Source organism: Daldinia vernicosa (assembly GCF_022497035.1).
Source record: "Daldinia vernicosa strain CBS 139.73 unplaced genomic scaffold F5Y00scaffold_2, whole genome shotgun sequence".
NCBI lineage: Eukaryota > Fungi > Ascomycota > Sordariomycetes > Xylariales > Hypoxylaceae > Daldinia > Daldinia vernicosa.
This window is the reverse complement of record NW_025953918.1, coordinates 381,665-404,307: the sequence shown is the minus strand read 5'-3', so window position 1 is coordinate 404,307 and position 22,643 is coordinate 381,665. Positions and strand designations below refer to the sequence as shown.

Here is a 22,643-nt window from a genome sequence, read left to right as displayed (position 1 = left end):
TATTTATTTTTAAAAATACTTATTATAAACGAAAATTTATTAAAAAATATTATTTTAAAGTTAAGTTTAAAATTTTTATATAAGCATTATTTTTAAACGAAATTATTATTAAAAATAATTTAATTAATTTTAACGAATAAATAATATAATTATTATTTAAACGTTATTAATAAAATTTAATAAATAAATAAAAATACGTAAAATTTAATATTTTAATAATAGTTTAAAATATAATTTAATTACGTTTTAATAAAAAAAAAGTTAATTAATTAATCGTATATAAAAAAGATTTTAAATTATAATAAAACGGTATATTATTAAAATTTTACCGTAAAATGTTTTATAAAAAGTTTTTTATTTTTTTATAAATTTAAAAACTTTTTTATTTAAAATAACGCGTTTATTTATAAGTTTAAAACCATTAAAAATTAATTAAAAAAGTACGGTATTTATATAATTAAATAATTTTTATATTTATTTAATTTAATATTTATTAAACACGTTTAAAAAGTTTTAAAAAAAAAATATATAAATTAAATTTTTAATTTTAATATTTAAAATAAAATAAAAACGATATTATATACGTTATAAAGTTAATTAAAAAAGTGTAAAAAATAATAAATTTTATTTTTATTAAAAAGTTAATTAAATTAATAAAATTTTATTTTTTAATTATATGTTAAATATACGGATAATATATTAAATATTAATTTTTAAAAATAATAAATTATAATAATAACTTTTATTTTTTATTTAATTATAAATTAAAATTTTTACAATTAATTAAAAATAAGTGGTGGTTATTATGGTAAAATGTTAAAATGTAAAATGTTTATATAAGATTAATAAGTTATTATACCTCGTTTTCACCGAAGAGTTCGAGGTTTAATTCCTCGTATTAAAAACATATATGTAATTTCTTTTTTATTTTTCTTTTAAATAATATACCGATTAAGTTAAGCTTTATTAATAAATATAATTAATAAAAATTAAGTCTTTTATTGTTTAAAAGTTATTAATTATTAAAAATGGTAATGGGTTATTTAAAAGTTAAAAGTTATTATTAATGAATTAAGTACCTTAATAAATTCTTTTTATTTTTCGATATAAATATTGTAATTATTCTTGCTATAACGTGCGTCGTGCGGCCATTTCACCATTACCTAACATCCTATTCAATTTTAAACTTAATTTCTAGTCCGATAAACTTTCAAGGTGCTGGGTAATGAGATATTATAGATATATTACTCACTAAACTTTCTTAAACCCTTTTCAAGCAGTTAAGACAAGCGAAGCCTTCACTGGCCGATCTCATAATGAACCAACGTCGCTCTCCTCCGCACAACTACTTATATCGCTACATACCTCAGGCCAATGTTCTGTCCATTCATCCCCCATAAAATGATTGTCCTCAGGTCCTTCGTAGCGATAGCCGCAATCTTCCTCGGCCAGGAGGCTTCTACCAGATTCGTGTACTACTTCATAATTTGGCGATCTGTCGCAGATATCCCGAATAACTTTAGTACATTCTTCAAGTCTGTCGGATGATAGATCTGTACCACATAAGAACTGCAGCAGCAAAGACAATAGGCGCTCTGTGACCTTTACGTCTATCGGTCGGAAGCGAGCACGGGATATTGAGTTACCCCCTTCAATATATTGAAGTCCGTTAACATATATAAGTACTAATTGGGCTGATTGGCATCTTGATGCTTGCCCGTCCCTCAAACCTGTCTCTAAAGGGAGACCTCTCATAAGAAGAGCATCGAGGAGAAATCCAACACTAATATTCAAGAGTATTGACACTCCATCGCTCATAATATGAGATGCGCCCAAGTGCAGCAGCTCATAGTCCTGGGATACAGGCAATCTGAAGAAGAAGAAGAAGTCATCGGTATCAACATAATTGCTGTGTTCTTGAATTCTGAAGCTATTATTAAAAAACTCAACAATTAGTGGTACGCGCTCTTGCAGGTCAGGGTTAACGTTCATGAACGTCTCTAAGAGCCTGACTGTAGGCTCAGGCCAGATATTATGGTAGTCGAAGAGTTTGATTATGAAACTCGCAAATGGACTGACAAATGGCACTGGCTCCTTCCCCGATTCTTCTCGCTCGCGTAGTTTTATACGAGGCCCTCGGGACGTTGCATCTGCCCCTAGAGCAAGGAGTGATTCTAGGAAACAATCAAGCCTCTCGATTAACGCAGAATCTCCGCGAGTAATCGAAAAGTGAATGTTTCTCAAAACGTGTGTGGCTAATGATGATGGATTTGATGATCCCTTGATGGTAGATAAAATGAAGTTTCGATATATAGATTCAGTTAGAAGAGCTAAAAAATGAGGCCCAGTGCAGAATGAATCGGAAGAATCCTCTCCAGCAATTCGGTAATTACGTTCGTGATACCAGGCCCATACGTGTCGCAGAATTTCATAGATGCGTGGTTGTAGACTTAAGTCTTTTATTTCAGATAGATACCTCAACACATCTTCAAGGGCTTCATTATGACCCCGAAGAAATTTCGCCATGATGAGATGACCTTTGACGAGCTGGATATATAGTTTTTCCGATGAGGAAGAGTCATACGCGCGAATACGATGGCCCTCTTCGGTGTCTGTTATAAAATCATAGGCCGTTCGATGAATGAATTGTACCCACGGGTTCCCTTGTTGTACTCGGATAAATTCGTAATGATTCGGGTCGCGTACTTCCCAGAATTCACAATCATCCCATCTATAATTTACCTCCAGGAGGCCCGCACACCGAACTTGTATATCTTTTACAGATACAGCCCAAGTCTGTTCCAAAGTCGCCACGCTAACGGAGCTTTGTTTCTCGAGGATGATATCTTGGAGTTTGGTCTGTGTCGCACCCATTAATTGGAAAAAGCGTATTCGAAAATCAGACGAATAACCATATTTTTCCCTAAATTTGCTGTCCAAAATAAGCAAATTAAAATATCGAGCTGCAGCTTCCCGGTAGATTTTGGAGTCTCCATTCACTCGTTTCCACATGTCTGAGTAGAGTTTCATCAGTTCATTAGGCATCTCCTCAAGTCGCTGCATGAGAATGTCTTCTGTATCGCCGTTCTCTATTCCTCCAATCAAGCTTCGTGATGCCAAGTGAAGCCAGAGAAATACGCCTTCTGCTTTCTCGATAAGAGAACTTGTGATTTCTGATCCGAAGGATTTGGTTATCATACCACGGTTCACATACGGCCGCACTTGCGCAGCTGCAAACTTCTTCATGTCATTACGTGTCAAGTCATGCAATCTCAGTTGTTGGTGTCTGCATAGGTTATACTGAAGCACCGGTTCGGGACGACTGGAAACACATATTTTGACTTTGCGGTTTGTCCTTAGGTCATCGATCAATTTCAATAGCGAAAACGGCCCGTCTTCTTCGCATATTTCGTCTAACCCATCGAGGAATATGCACACTGGGAACATATCGCTACCCAATATTGTGAAAGAGAGATCTTTCAGTTCTTCAACGTCCCAATCAGCAGCCTCTTGTTTTAGTAGCAAGGGCTTGGAGGTTTCTAGGATCGAGCCTAGAGCTAGAGATATCCTGTCGGAGAGAAGAGCCTGGTGAAGGATGGAGCAAAGAAACCCCTTGACACTCTTCTGCATTTTAAAGCCCGGTTTCCAGAGAAAATGAGACAATATGATAGGGTCTGTGTTCCATATCTTTAATGCCGCTTTTGTAGAGGGGCTTTTCAAGAGATACTTCATCAGTGTGCTTTTTCCAGAGCCAGGTTTACCAGCAATCCTAATCCGTGTTAGAATCGGTATTCAACTCATCCCATCAGAAGTAGAGACCATTACCAGTATATATTACTATCAGACTTGAGCCAGTCTCCAAAGTTGTCCCATAATTGTATAGGGGTTTCACCACAGTCCGAGTCGAAAATCCATTGGAAGGTATCCTTTAATGAGCTAGTTATGTCATTCTTCCTCTGATTCATGCCTTCATATCTGAGACTGTTGAGAAACCGGTCTTGCTGTTCCTTAGTCGAAGATTTTACATTCGATTCGATCGTGCATTGGTCCATTCTCTGGATAAGGTTGTTTGTTGTCGATGTGACATGCATTTTTATTGACTCCTCGGATTGCAGGGTCGCTTTAACCGCCTCGGCTCTGACCAAGACTAGCTCTGTCTTGATAAGGTCGACAATTCTTGTATGGCCAGCGGCATACTGAGACGTAAAATATTGGACATCTTTGCCTAGCTTCTCGAATCCTTGGCTCTGTTGGATCTCAATAGCATCGCCCTGTGTGCTTGTAATCTTTAATTCTCGCCGCTATCAATATGGATGAATCAAGTACCTACCATACTCGAGCTAGTAAATGGGACTCCATTGTATTCTGGTAATTTTCGAGTGATTTCTCCAGTCTCTCCAGCCGATTCTTCCTCCAATTTGCCTTCACCGCAGTTTTTATAGTCGCCGCAAGATTACCTTTTGCATGGTGAGACGTAAGGAACTTGACTTCATCTTCGAGCGCACGAGCTGCAACATTGCACTTCTGGGCAATGTCAGAAAGCCGCTTCTCTTTGGCTGATTGTGACTTCGCTTGCTGAAAGTGCGTTTGCAGTTGAGCTGAGAGTTCCACGAGTGATACGACGCTCTGCTGGTTGTATTCGTTGAAGGATCGACCTTGATATATTTCTTTACAGAAATTGATCGTCTCGTGGGCAAAGCTAATCACTTGCATTATGTTGCAAGCAACGCCTAAAGCTTCGAGGCCGGACATTGTTGTAACGCGTTTTTCTTTTTCGCTCTAGATATTTGTGTTCACGCTCCGATGGATTAGGTGAGGACGAGTTAACGGTACGGAGTAGAGCCGTCTTTAGAGTCTAGATAACTACCTAGGTAGGGATGAATCAGCTGAAATTTGCTCATTTTACCTAAAGTTAACAAGGCTGTGATATGTAGACTGACAAAACCCCGCGATCGGCGCGTTAATATTTCCGAGATATCGAGTTGAGTGCTATATGATTGGCGATTCACACACAACCCCCCCTTTCTATCTCAGCACAATGACTGGTCTCATTTGCTAATTCTATTTGGAGACAGTGCCAAGTCCGGTTCAGGGTCAATCAACACGTTCTGGTCATCTCAAGGCATAACCTACTCCCAATTTTGGAATCGTTAAGGTCATAACCACCTTCTCGAGGCCATCTTCTGGTAGCTAAAGTACCTAGTGATGCGAAGTAAATCCCCATTATCTTGATAGTATTGCTTATCATTGGTAAGAGTTGTTCCTTTCTGGAGGATATTGGAACGCTCATTGTACAGCGGAAAATAAATTCAATAGATACCATGTCGAAGTGGGCATATCTGAATTGCGCTGGATGGCAATATCGTCGTCCTCGACATTCGTTCAAGTAGAGCGCCGATTTGGTTTAAAGATTTCTTTGTCCCCCTTTCTTCGAGATGCTGACTAAGTTTTCCAAGACATAGGTATGTCATTTTGTGTGCTCATTTCAAGTCGTTCGAGGAAAGACAAACACAATAAGATATACTTCAATACCCTACCTACCAAGTAAGTGAGATCGAAAGCAGAACTCCCTTACCGGATTTGATTTAATGGGATCTCCGATACTCCCACGCCTACACCGACTCTATTGCGGCTAGGCTAACTGCTGACTTGGATTGCTGACTTGGATGGTATAAATGATACATTCAGTTTAAGATATTTGTAAGTTTTCTATCGATAACCCGTGACTTACGAAACCAGAACCACGAAGGATAGACTCGACAATCTGGTTTAACCATGCAAACCAGATTGATACCTGTATTAGTGCAAGGTATTAAAAGTACGTGAATAAAAATCTTAATTGAAACGAGGTGATAGGCATTAAACGAGGATGTCGGAGAACCCGAATCGTGATATTGTCACGTGGTGGCTTACGAAGGAGGGAACCAGTGACACAAGAATTCAGCCACCATTCTGGAATCTGGAACGGAAAGCCGGGGTTGCGCCACATTTGTGGTGCCGATCTAAGCTAAACGGTCTCGGCCTTTAAGGTTCTGCCCCGATGTGTTTTTCGGAATGGAAGGTAAGGTTGTCCGTGGGGGAGAGGCCACCTGCACCTAGTGTATGTATGTACAATGAGGCTATGCAAAAGCCGTTTTTCGCTTCATTTTCGCTTTTGCAATTCAAACTTGCATTTACTTCAATGTAAGTAACCGAGGCATCTATGGCTGTTTACTTGCGTTTACATACTCGCGATCCTTCATTAAATTTCAATACATACATGACATTAGCGCCTAGGTAGGCCCTGGACGTAGCCAACCTCCTGTATAGGACTTATCGTGCGGTGGTGGTTTTGCTCTCCACTATTGACGGCATTGCATGAGCACTGTCCAACAACATGATTCCAGATAACTACCTAGGTAGGTAAGCAGACAAATAAACTATGTCATTTGGTAATGCTGAATCAATGTCTGAGACGTTGATATAGAATTTATTTGTTTCGCCTAACGTTAGTTGACGATCACAACAGGCGGACAAGTGACTATGGCTGTACAGTCACGATGTAGTACTGCAGGCATACAAGGGTACCTAAGCCGAAAAGCCTCTGCTGTGTAAGAGGAATTCCCGAGCAGTACCTGCATTATATTCCTCCAAAATCTAATTGTCCCATATGCATACTACTTGCCTATAAATTAATTACCTAACCTAGGGATATGAGTCCCGAGGCGAGCATCATGCTTTGCCGCTGCTAGTAAGTTGTATTGATTGAAGTTACGTTTACGCCTTTAGATGTCGGGGAGTTACTTACATCGCCCGAATAGTTAATTCATCACATGAAATTCATATTAATCTCCAGCCAAGATACCACAAGGTTACCGTACTCAATGCGTTGTTAGATTTGAATATTAGCGAGGCTTATGGGATGTTTATTCGTGGCCAACTAATAGGGTACGGATTGGAGTACAAATTCTTTCTTACACAACACTTAACTATTAGAAAGGCGATGGGTAAGTATCCCTTGTTAATAAGGTTGACTCTCGTAGCCGTGCTTTACGAAACTTACTTGGGTATCCAACGCTATGGTAATGGCTTAGCAGCATTGGAGAATGCTAACAGACACCTAGGCTGTGAGGTTGACGATATCTAAACCCTTTGACCTTACCCAGTGATACGTATTGCACATACGCGTTGAGATGATCCATACGACGCTGCGGTCGGTGGTGGATACACGCCTATATAGGTCTACTACTAGTGTATGTAAACGATGCATACATAGCCGCCCCCTGTCACTACGTATGTACCTAGGTAATCCGTAGTGTATGTACAATGCATTAGGTACCTGTAGTGCACAAGCACCGGAAAGCCGCTGAGCCAAGATAACTAAGTCAATTTAATAGGCTAGTACGGGCTGGCGCTAGACATGGGGTGGGGTAAGGGAGGGATATCAAGGTTTGACTGCGTGGCACTGTAAACCTAGTAATCCACTGAGGCGGCTCAGCGTCTCTTTCGCCCAAATTCCAAACGACCCGAGAATCTACCACTGAACCACTTAACTTAGGTAGCATTAACTCAATTCCACCGCTTCTAGGTAACTTGCGCAGCCACTACCGAGATCCCATACATATTCCACTACACCTCCTCCTATTTCCCTTTCGTTTCCCTTCTTACAACAACCTCTCACAAGAAAACTCAATACATTACACCGAGAATCCTTCATTTACAAGAGAATTATATATTTCAGCGACTATCTCGCTAACCTTCGACATTCGCGAATCGAACGAACTCTCTGTTCTATATTCAAACCAAGCAGCGTTTGGAGATTATCACAAGAAGCATGTCCGGGTCTCAATCACCGACTTCTATCCCCTCCTCGCCGGCGCGGCCCCTCATGGAGCGGCGTGGGTCATCTAGATCTCTATCTCTAGATTTCTCCAGCTTACCGCCATTAACGCAACCAACGCCACCCACAAACACCCTACTTATCACCAACTTAAACGACACTGAAATATTCCGCCCTGACAACCTACAAACGCTTCGTGAGCTTATTCAAGGGACCGCACCGATATATACGTGGTCACCATTAAAATCATTCCGCCGTATAATAGTATCTTTCTTCGACGAGCAGGCTGCTATCAGGGTACGGTCAGTATGGGACGGCGAGGCAATCATGGGCGAGCGGTGCCGAGTATACTTCGGACAACCTACTCCTCTTGATCTCCACAAGGACGACCGGCTGCAGCTTCCCGATGCCGGCAAGTTATTTTTTATCAGCCCGCCTCCCTCACCGCCTCACGGCTGGGAGATGAAATTGGAGGATGCGCCGAACAAGCAAGTTCACGCCGACGACTTAGCGGAGGCTTTAGCGAAATTACGTCACCAAGCAGCTCCCGCAGACCTTTCTCCGACCTCTCCGGTAGAGTCTGGGCCTACCACATTTAAGAGCAGGAGCAGGAGTAGTACCTTGATCTACCATCCTGATGAGCATGGTGGCAGTCCGAATCTACCAGCTATTTCGGTGGACGATATGACAGATGAACCTACAGAATTAGGACCTAGTCTAGGTGGAAATACGCCTCCGATAAAGACGCATACAGCCCGGCCGCCTGTTGAGCTTATGGAATAAGAAATCTGTTGCATATAACTTGTAGTTGGGTAGGGGTTGAAAACGAGTATATTTCCCTTGCAGTTCCGGTAGTATGGCGTTACGGAAGGGCAGGTAGTTATTGGGTCTTGAGTCTAGAGTCTGGGTCGATATCCACATTCACCGCAGCATAACATCGCCTACGATAGGGCATAGCATTGGTATGTCGAGTAATGAGCACGTTGGTGGGACAGATTATATTAGCTGTCTATAGAGGGTAGATCTCCAAGGCGAGAAATGCAAAAGGGGTTGAAAGCGCATTCATACTATACAATATTCATTAGAGCTCACCAACTAGCCTAGTACCAATATTGGGTGCACATATGTGTTTATCAATGTCAGAAACATTGTAAGATTCCTTAACCATTACTTTCGTAGACAGATCATGCACACTCACAAGCCTTTGCGGCTCTACCCGTAGGATTCGAATATAATACGCATCAAATCGTTTTCATTTCGCGCTGAATCCTTCAAGTCAGAGTAAGATCCCGGACCAAAGCCGATGACCACAAGGTTGACCCGACAATACACAAAATGCCTAAAGGGCAACGCCATGCCAAAAAGATATTTAGAGGAATAGAGGTGCTTATTATCCCGTATCTATACGTGGCTTACCTTACCAGTTAACGAAATACGACTCATCTAACAAGTACCTAATCCATCCATCTCACGGCCTTAGCATAGCACCACGAAGAAACAATATAGACGACGGCAGCGAAAGTAAGTAGCGAGATCAGTGCCACGCGTTCGATTCTTCCCGGCACCCTCAGCCTCCCTTCTTGCGCCGGCGCCGGACCACGCACGGTTGTCGTCCGGTTGAATGAAGGCATGTACTTGAAGTTAAACTTGGCCGTGTAGCCCAGCGCGCCTTCAGATTTGTCCTGTAGTAGTACTTTGTACAGAGCCTTACGGAATAGCTACAGTATCAAAAGTGTTTATTGGTTAGTGAGCAGCGTCTATCGCGGTCATCAACGCAGATACGCGGGATAAGGGGGATACGTGGAGAGATAAGCGGTGCGGAGGCGCAGATCACTTGATCGCATACATCCCTGCCGTAGAAGGATGACATCGAGGAAAGCATTGTCCACTTGAACAGCGTGGATTTGCTATAGCTATGATGACTCGGATGGTGGGAAGCGAAGTGGGACTACGAGGACACAGCCCCCGTCACGGGACTGGAGTGAACTTTCAGTGTACATTTGTAGGCCAACTCACCTTGATGTTCCGTTCGTCTAGATAGCTAACACTTCGGTTGATATAACCAAACGTCGCAAATAGAATGCACTGCCCAGCCACGAGGGCGGTGTAGTATAAGCTCGGCTCCTCAACCCCTAGCTCCTTTGACAACTCGCGTCCGTTGAGCCAGTACGTCTGGGCACACAGGAATCCCCTCGGGGCATATGTCGGCGGTTGGTCCTGAAGCCCGGAGATGATGTTGTTGGCGAGGTTTGCAGACGCCTTGCTAGGCTTGATTTCTGCCACCAACAGCGACTCTATCATGCGCCGCGCTGACTCTGGCGTGGACATCCAGTCGTGAGGCGTGCCCATGAGATAAGCCACGTAGCGCCAGAGCGCGAGGTAATCGGCAATTTCCTGTTTCCGTAGCCATATGCCTTGCCGTGGAAGGCCCATCCATATCAGGGTCGACGAGAAAGCACAGATAGTGCCGATACAGTCGAGGTCGTTGATCGGTACGCCGTACATCTTCATGTCGTAGTACCTAGGCTCCTTCTCAGCCATCTGCATGATACGCCGGCGTACTGCCGCGTGGAGCAGTCGAACTCTAACCGAATCTGCAAAACCATCGCCGCCCGGTTTTATAGATTCTAGGTTGCGTGTTACGTTTAGTGTATGCTGTATGGTTTCTAGCAAGCGCCGTCTGACGACGTCCACACCGAAACCTCCAGTACGGTCGAGAGTCTCGACAGTTCGTCCACTTCCCAATCCGCCCAAGAGAGATAGGAATGTCAACTATACCTGTATATCAACAAGCGTTTGATCAACTGAAGAAATTTTCGACTCACGGCTGTTATGGCTGGCCCTCCATAGCGATAAAACACCTTCTGTCCTCTTTCTATCTGCTCCCAGTCGACCCAATCTGGAATGGTATTGATCTCATTCCATAATTTGCCAATTTTGTCATCGGTAAAAGCGTGCTCTTGAAGCAGTTCATAGAGGTCTTGTCTGGCTTTCTTTTTCCCTGTTGGACTATCTGCGTTCTCAGAAGGGTTTGTTTTGCAAGACAAGGACCAGATCTCATTTAACTTCTCGACGGCCTCTGTGGAAACAGCGTCGTACGTATGTATCAAAGGTTCCAAATCTTCTGCTGTAAGATGCTCTGGTGTCCAGTTGATTTTGAGATCCCAACATTTTCGCCAGCCGTAGTTATTGCTTGCAACCATCATGATAGGTCTGGTCTACCTGGCTAAGATATAATGATTATTGTTATCTAGATCAAGAAATTGGAATATTTGGCCTTGTAAGACAACAAAGATATCAAGATGAATTATCAATACGAGCAATAATTATGAATAGCTTGTGTTGATATCGATATAGACTTTAGAACCAGAATCCTTTTGAAGTATCTGATCTAGTATATTGATATCGTCCAACGAAGCTATAGTATTGATGTCGAGAATAATGTCATGGGCAGCGAGTTCGACGAGTCAATTAATAGCTTGAGCTGACTTGGACACCACCTGACCTGGTGGCTTGGGTAGATCGTAAATATTTTTTAGTTGTGTAGCAAGTACGTACATTGAGGATGTACGTATACTAGAGGTCACCCCCCGGGCAACACAAAAGCCTAAGGTTTACACCGCACTATATTTCTATACTATTTCTTTTTATTATTACATATTAGCGACCTACCCCCTATTAAACTGGAGGGTACCCCTGCGATAGCCCGGATTTACTGCTATTACACGGCTGGAAACTACTTTCAGCACCTTCGAGAGCTGAGTAATAAAGAAGTCTTAAACATGCATATGCAGACCTGTTCATCTTTTACTGTTTTCTATAAGGCAAGAAAATCATCTGTAAGGTAGCAAGGCATGTGTCCTAAATAGGAACTTTTTACTCGCATTCAACACAACACACAACATCCTTAGGTAAACCTTAGGCATATTTTTGATGATATGTAAGCCTTATAAGCTAATATATTTGATCTGACTTATAGGCGATCAAGTCTATATGGTTATTTGACCTGACTTGACTTATCGAACTCGCTGGTTATGGGTTAAAGTTTCTTAATGCTAGTCGAAGATTAGTAATTTCTTTATACATACCTATGCTATTGCTTATGTATATGAGTATAACCGCCACAACAAAAGCAAAATCCCATCATCAACATCATAGCTACCTACTTACCTAGGTATCCAGCCTGACGTTGTTGAGTAAAGGGGGACGAGTCAAGTATGTACCTATGTACCATATATTTCCTCTCCCCACAGTACCCACATAACCTTAAAATAAATGGATCTTGTATGCGGAAAGGTCCGTGCTTTCGGAGCCCTGCAGAATAATTTCTAACTTTACTGTAGAAGGCAAACCAAGAAAAAAAAATATTCAATCTTTCACCTTAGCCTTCTATCTATCCCCTCGCCGCAACTAACCATTCAGCACCGGGGGAATATGATGAGTTGCTCGTGTCGCACGACGTCTTTGAAGATTTTCGTACAAAGCCTCACGGAACTTCGACTATCTAATTCTGCTAGGCAAATCCAACCACGATATTCGAGAGCCAGCAACTTTCAGTCGCAGTTCGCCTTTGCCAGACCTTATAGTGTCACCGCGGCCTTACAATTCCCACGACAAATATTACAGGGACGAGCTTCGAATTCACTAGACGCCGATAAAATCTCGGAAATCACACAACAAAAACATTCGGACGATGCTACGGTAGAGGAGCCCGATGTACCAGTGCTTAATGTCTCTGCAGACATTTTAGATCGGGCGAAAAGTAAAGGTGCAATCCTTGACTTCACCCCTGAATCTATCGACGCCCTCGTTTCCAACCTAGACAAGCCAAAAACCGAGACCCGTGGTCGGCGAAACAAACATGCCGAGTCTGACGCCCGTGGCGAGTCGAAATCAGACTCTGCACCACCCGTCGAGACCAAGAGGTTGAAGAGACTGAAGATTATGAAAGACGAGCCTAAGACGGCATTCGATACGCCGCGGCCCATTAAGAAGGAACCATGGCAGATACAAAAAGAAGTCCTCAAGGCGAAATTTCCAGAGGGCTGGCGGCCGCGCAAGCGGCTGTCGCCAGATGCCCTCGAAGGCATCCGGGCACTGCACGCGCAATTCCCGGAAGACTACACGACGGAGGTGCTGGCGAATAAGTTCATGGTGTCACCGGAAGCCATCCGGCGTATTCTCAGGACTAAATGGACGCCTACCCCCGAGGAGGAGATGCACCGCACGCAGCGCTGGTTCAACCGTGGCAAGAACATCTGGAGCCAGATGGCTGCGCTGGGCAAGAAGCCGCCTCGCAAGTGGCGTCGCGAGGGTATCGTTAGAGATCCTTACTGGAATAGGCCAAGGGGGCCGCGGACGCAGCCTCCAAGGCAGTCGAGGAAGTATAGAGGGTTGGAGTAATTACCTTGCTTGAGGGATGGGAATACCCGTATATTACGCCACTCTATAATGGAAACTTAGCTCGCATTCGAATTATTCTATAGTGAGGACTCTATATGACCTACGGTCGCATCGTGAATGCTTGGATTGGGGTGGAGGTGGGAAGTACCATATCAAAATACCTAATCCATAAAACATTCACATTAAGATATGTATGCCTAGAACGCCGTTAAAAAGACAGTTACTACAGCATGGGCCATTATCTTTTCGTATTGTTTGCTGTATAAACATTAAGATCTTCGCACTGAGATTTGGCAGTCTATTGGATGCCCACCATTCCCAAAGATTTATTCGGATGCTCCATTTTGACAATGGGGCTGGTGGATTGTAAATCTCTATGCATTATGCAAAGAATAGACAATGCCTACCTATGTAAGTGATTATCATGCACAAAGAGCAGATCATCAATGCATCCCCCATTTCTTATGTGTAGTTGCCAGTCAGCTGTGAATACCTTTCTAAGATATCTGAGGATAACTAGTCGAAAGCCTGCATGATAATAACGTGGGATAAAAATCAGTTTATTATACTGCGTTACTTTGACGGATTACAAGTGCATAGGCTACTATTAAGATCCCGTTACGTAAAGGTATAGAAATATGAACATAAAGAACTAAGAACTGTCAAGCAATTAGTGATTGAATCCTAAGATGCCACTAACTTTGAGAGTTAAAATTTCCGTACGGATTATTTGCTATGATATTCATATTGTTGAAGGTGTGTGTGCATCTGCATTGCTTAAGCGGATGGTGGCATCGAAAAGCTTACTTAAAACGGGTGACATTGCTACCAAAACTCGGGGACCTTCATGGGGCCCTTGTCATTTCCTACTTCATCTGTTGGATCTATTTGCAGCCGTGCGTTGCTGCATTGGTGCATTGCCGAACGTGGTCTAATCCGTACCTACCTAAAGGTTGGCATCCTGGTACCACGAGACATGTACGGATCCGTAAGTTACACGATAACGGTCTCTTATTCTAGAAACCGGGCACTTTTTACTCGAGCAAGTTCCGACTTGGATATATTCTATTCTTAGGATATGTCGACATATTGTGTAATTGTAATATACGAAGACCTATTTATAAAGCATACAAAGGAATACCTATTGTTAGGACAAGTAAGGTAGGTAGGTAGGTTGGTAGCTTTGGCCAAAAGGAAAGAAAAAAGAAAAAAGAGTGCAACACATGAATGAAGTCAATGTGATACCCCTGTCGACTTGCAGCCTCACGGAGCTCTATGCGGATTAGGCGAACAATGGTACGTACATATTGCGACCTCTTAGGGAACTCGTCACACCAAAAGTAGTTAGATGATCCGCAAAAATTCAGGAACAAGCCAATCATATTACCTTCTCGGTTTCTCGGTTTCTCCCCGTTAGCATTAACCCCAGTCGACTCGCTCTTGCTGAGCTGTGAAAAAAGACAACCTAATAAATCCACATTAAAGAAAGGTCGGGGGTTGGGTTTCCACTTTGTATGCTTTTTTGTATGTTCAAGACCCAAAATTCTCACCTTCACACCTCATATTTCCCATCTTCCAATCACTAGAGGTCCGACTTATTTTTGAAAGGACCGACCTGCATCAATGGTCATCATTCCTTAAAGACGCTCTTGACACTAGGTGCCAAGTTGTCGGACTTTATAGGACACTTAATACGCTAATACAGAATACGGTGCTTCGTTGGCTTTGTTCCGTCTCCGTCTTTCTATCCCAGTTATCTCAGTTTTACCTACATGCAGCCCTAAAAAGACTTCCTCAGCTGTTTTCTTTTCACGTCACTGTAAGTCATGAGTGATAATGACTCGCCGTGTAACTTCCAATTGACATTGTTATAGCATTTGACCCTTTCAACTTTCCCTCGCCTTTCCTAATAATATATCCCTTATCTATTCCCCTTCGCCAAGGAATAATAGAAACACTTTTTTTTCTTTCCTCCTTACTGTCTCTGTTTTAGACTATCTATCTGTGTGTGTGCTGTTAGCTGTTAGCTATCTGCGCCATCTCATATTTTCCTTATCCACAAGGCCCTCTCCCCCCATGACACCTCACCGCATAGAAATTTCCAGCACCATCAATATTACTTGAAAGAAGAAAAAGGAGAAGACGGTTACTGAACCGAACTTATTGTCAGCCCTATATAGCATTCTAGGAAAATCAATGGCAAGAAGATGGCATCCACTCCTTCAAACCGGCTGAAATTGACTCCGTCAAATTCACCTTTTATTCCACACTCTATTCGATCGCCTCATCGCAGCAAAGCTTCTATAGATCCTCGCCTTTCTCTGAAGCGCGTTGTCGGTACCACCTGTGCCGATCCCACAGGTTTTGATACCGTACGTTCTTCGTTTGCATACATCGCTGGCGGAGCTGTAGTTGTAGTCGACGTCAACGGGGCTGAATATACCCAACGTTTCTACCGAGCCCGCCCTTCTGCAGTTCCCGTTTACAATACACCTCCGCTTCCTTACTCCCCATCGGCACCGAACCAAACTCCAAAGGCGAACGACAGCCGGAATAGGGCTTCGTTGCGAGAATCAACCCACAGCTCCCTTGATTGGACCGAATCCCCCACGTCATCGAAGACGTGGACCAGTCGAGAGCGGATCAAGGCCGCAACGTGTTTAGCCCTTAGCAAAGAGGGGAGGTTCCTAGCTGTTGGCGAAACTGGCTATGCTCCTCGGGTGCTCATCTTCAGCCTGGAAGATAACTCGTCGGATACCCCACTCGTCTCCATCAGCGAGCATGCGCATGGGGTTAAGGCCGTTGCTTGGTCCCCCGATTCCAAGTACCTGGCCTCTCTCGGAACTGCACACGATGGCTTTATCTACATTTGGAAAATAGACACGAAAACTGGTGCTGCACAGCTGTTTCAGCAAAACAGATGCACCTCTTTTATCCGCGGTATGGTATGGGTGGGCAATAATCTAATCACCTTTGGTGTACGTCATGTAAAAGTGTGGAAGGTTGAAGAGGGCCAATCGCCGTCTCCTATGAAACAGAAGTTCACCGGAGATTCGAGCTCGACCAATCAGCAGCATCAGAAGACGTTACTTGGTCGGAATGTTATACTTAATAACATGATAGAAGCGACTTTTTCGTGTGGTGCTGCTATCGACGATACGAAGGCTATCATCTGCTCAGAGACGGGCGATGTATGTCTCTTCGACGACACGGATAAGCAGATGAAGTTGACCAATGTCCTCGAAAGTGGATTTTCGACGACTTGCGTGGCTATCCGTGGAGATATTGTTTACCTCGGTGGTAAATCGGGAAACCTAGCAACCATCGACCTAGCATCTTTTGTGAAATGTGACCAGAATGCCCTTCGCACAAACATTGGTTCGTTTGAGGGTCTCTTTGCTATAGGATTTCTGGAGGAAAATATGGTAACAGTTGATGCCAAGCGCTCTATCCATATCTGGGGACTTGATAAGGTTACAGACACGCTGGACCTAGAAACTCCCCCTATACCAATGCCAGGACATCAAGAGTCGATTCTAGGTGTCGAAGCTCTTCGTCGCCCGACTGATCTGGATGCCGATTTCTTCAGTTGGTCGGCATCCGGCCAAGTTATACTGTGGGATGTCGAGGGTAAAATCAAATGCTCTTTTCAGGTACCACTTGAAGAGGCAAATTTTGAAGAGGAGCCCGATCTAGTTAATCAGTTAAACCTAGTACGGGCTACCGAGGGTGGGAAGTACTTCGTCACGGGTGACAAGCTGGGAATTGTTAAGATCATCGACTTCGCAACCTTAAAATGCGTGTCAACTATGAAAGCCCACGCTTCAGATTGCCAGTTTATCACTACATTTGAGGACAAATCCAAGTTTGTCATTGCAACCTGTGGTCGTGACCGTACAGCACAGTTATTCCACAGGACGACCACTGGAGAGTTCAAACATTTCCAGACCCTTGAATTCGCTACTAGGGTTGTTCAAGTACTCGTTCCATCAGCGGATAAGGTTATAACTTGCTCCCTAGACAGGACGTTGCAAGTCCACGACCTTGTAGAGAAAGATGGCGACCCGGATGTTATGGCGGCCATCCCCTCCAAAACCCTACCTTTAAAAGCTTCTCCGTCATCCATGACAATGGGCGCGGATGAGAAATCAGTGCTTGTCTCTCTACTCGACCGAACTATGAGTATATTCGACTTGGAGAGCGGAAAGCTCTCAAATTCGTTTAAATGTATCGACGAAAGCGGAATCGAACCTGTAGTTTTGGATTCTCTCACTGCTCGGCCGGCTGTTGACAGAGGACCTACATTTGTCATAGGCGTCTCGAACACAGATAAGTCGATTAGAATCTATGACGCCCAAACAGGATCTTTCTTGGATCGTGAATGGGGACATACGGAAGCCATAAATGGCGTGACTTTAGTTGAAGAGGAGGATGGTAAGCTTAAGGTGGTAAGTGTTGGATCCGACGGTACTCTCATGGTCTGGGAAATGGACCTACAAGATCCGGCATGGGGCACCGCCACCCGCGAGCTATCTCTTGCCAAGGATAACTCTGTTGTTTCTCGGCCTACACTTCGGCGCGTCCTCTCTAAAGCTGAGCTTGCGGAATTCCAACGATCTTCTCCCTCGGCGGGTCGACGATCGCCTCCAAGAAGTCTCACCAAGAAGAGATCTGCATACAATCTAGCTTCCACGCCGTCATCGAAAACGCCTACCGCTACACCTCAGGCATGCCCTGCATTGGCAATTTCTGGAGACACTCCAACCAGGCGGCCGTCAACAGATAGCCGGTACTGTAGCCCACCATCTAGCCCAAAGGCTAGAGTAAAGAGACAACCGTCCCTACCAACTCTCAACTCTGCGAAAACCAAAAGCAATAATAATTTGAAAGGATCTGGAACCCTTACTATGGCTACGGAGCAGGCATGTCGGACGCTCCGAGCCTACCGAAGGAAATTAGCTTCCACAGACCCTATTAGCCAGGATGTCTTGGCCGAAATAGATCAAGAACTTCGCCTTACCTCCGTCGCACTGGGTGATAGAGCCACGCGAAGCAAAGCTCTAAACGAGACTATGCTAAGTGGCCTCCTGGACCAATATTCGGAACGCTTAGTAGCTCTGCTGGATGAAAAGCTTCGAATTGGCTACAGAGGATCGTCGGACCAAGAGCCCGATTCGCCAGGGATTTCGCCGGGAAAACGACCCGGTTCATCTGGAGGAGAGTCTAGTACCGGTTCGACGTAGTTGCGATATTCATTCTATAATGTGTATTAAGCGTACTCCGCATTAGAAAGTACGCAGCATTAGGAGTAGGGATGGAGAAAGAATGTGGTCTTCAGAGACTTAAGGCGTTGGGTCTTGTTCGTTCTTTTTGGGAGAAACGTCCGGGATGGATACCGTAGGGATATCAGAGGGCTCTTCTGTCTGCCTATCGAGTCCATAAAATGACTTCCTAACATGATACCACTTGACAGGAGAAAAACCCACGGGAGTTATGGGACACAGTGCCGCGGCTGCGCGCTCGGAAGGGGAGGGAAAGGGAGACTTATTGTTATCGTTACTTGAGATGAAGTTGCTTTGTTTAGATGCATCAATTGAATTTGTCTAGGCAGTAGGCACGTTTTGTTTACACTATTATTATTTACTTTTCACTTATGAGTTCTGGTGAGGGTTAACTTCAGGATTTGCTACCAACAAGGAATTGGGACAGGATGCCTAGCTCCTACTCTAGGTACTTAGGGTATTTTACCTATACCATAGGAAATAGAAATAATCACGAATGAAAAAAAAGATGACATCCTATTTCATACAGAGGTACGGTAATTGGTATGGTATAAGTATAATACATTAGGTAGTTCAACAAGGAGCTCCATTCGATTACTTCTATCAGCACATCGACGAAGGCTACGCTCCTATTTACCCCTTACCCCTTACCCCTTACCTCTCCCACCTCTACTTGACGTTACGTACCTCATCTCATCTCATCTCATCTCATCTCATCTATACCCAACTCGGACCAGACCATTCGTTCTTCGAAAAAGCCAAAGTTCGTAAGAACATGCTCTTCATTATTTTTCATCTCGTCCTCACTTATCCTATAATTCTCTCGACTCGTTACAGTACCTTCCATCCCCCCCCTCTCGTCTTGCTTTGCTCGTTCTGCTTTTTCTAATCCATACACTAGACCGGCATGCGCGCAGTTGTATACATACCTACATACATACATACAATACGGCTCGATGCCACCAACCATTTCTTTCCCTTCGTCTCGTGTAATACTCATTCGGTAAATGATAAATTACACCGTAAGCCCTTCCTCCTGCGCCTGGTCCCTTTCCAGCCGCTCGAGGCCATTACACACGGCACCGTAGACCCTCAGCGGGACCGCAACCTCGAAGCTCTCGCAGTCGAGCGTCTCCGCGGCGACCAGAACGAGACCACCACGGTCATCGCGCGAGATCTCCTCTAGTAAGGGGTGCGAGCCGTCGCCCTCCCCGAAATCTAAGTCCCGGTCTTTGTTTGAAGAGGGGACGACGAACTCGATTCTAATCTTCCATTCGAGGCTCAAACCGCTGGTGACGAACTCGGGGGTTGCGCCGATGGGTATCGTGGGGTTGAACACGACGCGCCGCGCGAACAGCGTCGCTTCGCTTGAGCTGCCGTATACTTTTCGGGTAACCCTATGTACACTAGCCTCGCTGCGTAGTGCGAGCGTTGGCTCGACGCGCTCGGCGGTCTCGAGGGCCGCGTGGATGGCGTAGCAGGGAATCTCAGCTCCGGTGAAGTCGATTGCCATACTTACCGACTCCCCGAGCTTGTAAGCAGGGCGCGCAAGCATCACAACACCAACACGTCGGCCATTCCGGGCTATCTCGAAGCGATTACTGCTCTGCCCCGACTCGGAGGAGAGGTTTGATCTAAGAATAGCAAAGTCTATCGCATCCTTTGCTGAAGACGACTCTTCATAAGCAGAGGCGCGACGGGATTGGGGGGCTGTGGCAGTTGGAGACAGAAGCCCAAGGCCCCGACGAGGTCGTTCGAGGAGTTCATCGACGTAATGGAGAAATCCATTATACGTCGACTCCGGCTGCTCCAGCTTACCCCTCTTCGTATGAATAGGGGGTTTGTCAAGCGGCTGCACTTTCGCCATGTCGCGAAGGATTATGTACGGGTTAAGTAGATCATGGCCAAGAATCTCACCGTGGCTATTGACGCTCCCAAGAACGCGGAACGGAACTTCGACTGATCGTACCTGCTGTTCTTTAGTACCGCCAGGCCTCTGGGTGCCAATTACTAAGCTATACGATATCTTCATCGCTTTCCCTCGGTGTGTTGGGGGTAGTCCTTTCGGTAGTTTGAACGTGTACTCATAAGTCTTGCTCTCACCAGGGGCTAGTTGTAAATCTACGAATAAGATCGATTGCGGCGTTGATAGTAGCGGGATGGATTTGGAGCTCGTAACACCTCGCATCTGCTTAATGCTGCTGAGTTCTCCACCGCCCAGAAGCTCCCCGATAGAGCTTCCGAGACTACTCCAGCCAAAACCAGTTAGTAGACCACCGCTACTCCTTCTCGAATTCTCAATGCCAATAACACCGCCTCCCTGTCCCCCTAGGACAGCTTTTCGTTTAACTGCTTCGAATGGCCCAAGATTAATAAGCGATCCGTCGAGAGTGAAGGAACCTTGAACTTGAGCAAAGCCCATCATCAACGATTCCGGAAGCCGCACGTGGCTGATACTCGATAGAGCAGAAGGTCGCCGTAGATGAGCAGGTCTACGTCCAGGATGCAACGGTTGCGTCACATACTCCGATGCCAGCGTCTCAGACGAGTTGTTGCTAAGTGAATAGAACTCGCCACTACTCCTAGGAGTCCCACCAGCAATGCTCGTCGTAGATAGTATTCGCGCCACAGGGGCGGCTTGTTCGGTGATGGTAGGTATCGAGTCTTTTGAACGCACGGGAAGGGTGATACCTCCGCTCGCTGCTGACAACGGTGCGGTCAAGTAATCCACTGGTTGCGTTGTGGGCGAGATGGAACCAGTTTCTGTCGGTTTTGGGGAGGGTATCATAGGAAATTTGAAATCTGGAATTATGCCCGGGCTCCTCTTAGGCAGATGTGAACCCATAACACCGGGCGTATTTGGGACAGTCGTGACTCCTGACGCACGACTAAAGCCATGCTTAGACGGGGGGAAAGAGTGATTAAATACTGGCGAAGATTCCGAGCCAAAGGGTCGTCTCGGCAGTGCAGCTGACTGTGGACCGTTCATCAACCCGCCCCTCGGTGATATCTGTAAACTAGCAGACCTTCCATGACCACGGGAAGGCCGTTGGTGCCGTGCAGGAGATATATTTCCATGAGACTGCTCTTCTATCGTAGCGGCCGATCCTATCGATACTATAGAAAGGGACCGCTGATGGGCATGGCCGGGTCGTTGCGGCGGGGGTTGTTGCTGTGGAGGGGTCCACTGTTGAGGTGGTCCTCTTAAGCGCGAACTGTTCGAAGGAACGGTGAGAGATAAAGTAGAACGGTGCCCTCGTGTAGGCGCAGGAGGTGTCAATCCATTATTGGGCTTCGATCTTGGACTTAGTAGAGGCGAGGGTTGTCTCGATCGTTCGGTAAGGGAGTACTGTGTCTGGTGTTGAGTTGATAGTGATTGATTTAGACCAGGAGCTATATTCTTGAAAGTTATATGACACTTGATATCCTCGCCAGCGAAAACTGTCTGGTCATCCCAGGTTATGAAGACTCGAATATTGCTTAATCCCCCTTCAGACGGCATGATGGCACTCCTTCCAATTGGAGGAGAGAACTCATGTATAGGGCCGCATTGTCGTCGTCATATGGGTAGGAATTGAAGGCGGGCAACCCTAGGTAGTGGGAGAGCCAGATAGCGATATCTAAATGGCAGAATGGCAGAATAGAAGCTCGAGCTGACAGCAAATCGGTGTTAGAGAGGTGTTAACTCAGTTGCGTCGGGTCTATTATATTTATTAAGTTAAAAGAGTTGAAAGCTTGGGGGCTGACGAGTAGTTGGGTGAATTCGAGTAAAGTGAATTAAGTTGGAAGAAATAGAAAAAGCAATTCACGATGTCGCAACAATAGAAGGAATGCGGTTAAGACATTAAGACACCCGGAGCGCCAGGGATGATAGATGTATGTAGGTAGATGATGCGTGTAGATTGGTAGATCGGTAAAGACAGGCCAGGAGGTAAGGTACTTGGGTACATGCACTTCCATACCCCTGCATATCGGTTATGGTAAAACTTAACCCCGGAAATCGCTCAAGCTGGCCGGGCCTGCACCTGCTGCACCTCTTTTACCGTACTTGGTAACACTTTACTAAACTGACCAATCAGAATTATAGGTATGCACCTTTATAGCATGGTGTAATTACTGAGGACATGGTGAGAATAGTC

General features: G+C 44.7%; 6 protein-coding genes across 6 annotated transcripts; 3 read left to right on the top strand and 3 right to left on the bottom strand.

Moving 5' to 3' along the window:
• Nucleotides 1-1,311: 1,311 nt before the first annotated feature.
• Nucleotides 1,312-4,752, bottom strand: F5Y00DRAFT_257063 (uncharacterized protein; the record flags this gene model as incomplete). Its single annotated transcript, XM_048010503.1, has 3 exons — nucleotides 1,312-3,769; nucleotides 3,826-4,278; nucleotides 4,331-4,752. 3 exons carry the CDS (start codon nucleotides 4,750-4,752, stop codon nucleotides 1,312-1,314), a joined length of 3,333 nt encoding a protein of 1,110 aa, XP_047869690.1.
• Nucleotides 4,753-7,432: 2,680 nt separating this feature from the next.
• On the top strand, nucleotides 7,433-9,049 carry F5Y00DRAFT_223541 (Calcipressin-domain-containing protein). Its single transcript, XM_048005890.1, has one exon. It carries the CDS (start codon nucleotides 7,814-7,816, stop codon nucleotides 8,600-8,602), a length of 789 nt encoding a protein of 262 aa, XP_047869689.1. The 5' UTR covers nucleotides 7,433-7,813; the 3' UTR covers nucleotides 8,603-9,049.
• A 224-nt stretch (nucleotides 9,050-9,273) lies between these two features.
• F5Y00DRAFT_269160 (uncharacterized protein) lies at nucleotides 9,274-11,022 on the bottom strand (the record flags this gene model as incomplete). Its single annotated transcript, XM_048012385.1, has 3 exons — nucleotides 9,274-9,537; nucleotides 9,836-10,591; nucleotides 10,645-11,022. The coding sequence occupies 3 exons, from the start codon at nucleotides 11,020-11,022 to the stop codon at nucleotides 9,274-9,276; spliced, it is 1,398 nt and encodes a 465-aa protein (XP_047869688.1).
• Nucleotides 11,023-12,192: 1,170 nt separating this feature from the next.
• F5Y00DRAFT_223537 (uncharacterized protein) lies at nucleotides 12,193-13,483 on the top strand. The gene has a single exon (XM_048005889.1). The coding sequence runs from the start codon at nucleotides 12,254-12,256 to the stop codon at nucleotides 13,220-13,222; it is 969 nt and encodes a 322-aa protein (XP_047869687.1). The 5' UTR covers nucleotides 12,193-12,253; the 3' UTR covers nucleotides 13,223-13,483.
• Nucleotides 13,484-14,723: 1,240 nt separating this feature from the next.
• Nucleotides 14,724-19,031, top strand: F5Y00DRAFT_223536 (WD repeat-containing protein). The gene is made up of 2 exons (XM_048005888.1): nucleotides 14,724-15,041; nucleotides 15,097-19,031. The coding sequence occupies exon 2, from the start codon at nucleotides 15,430-15,432 to the stop codon at nucleotides 18,463-18,465; it is 3,036 nt and encodes a 1,011-aa protein (XP_047869686.1). The 5' UTR covers nucleotides 14,724-15,041; nucleotides 15,097-15,429; the 3' UTR covers nucleotides 18,466-19,031.
• Nucleotides 19,032-19,191: 160 nt separating this feature from the next.
• F5Y00DRAFT_223534 (Rgp1-domain-containing protein) lies at nucleotides 19,192-22,393 on the bottom strand. Its single transcript, XM_048005887.1, has one exon. It carries the CDS (start codon nucleotides 22,004-22,006, stop codon nucleotides 19,520-19,522), a length of 2,487 nt encoding a protein of 828 aa, XP_047869685.1. The 5' UTR covers nucleotides 22,007-22,393; the 3' UTR covers nucleotides 19,192-19,519.
• Between the last annotated feature and the right edge of the window lie 250 nt (nucleotides 22,394-22,643).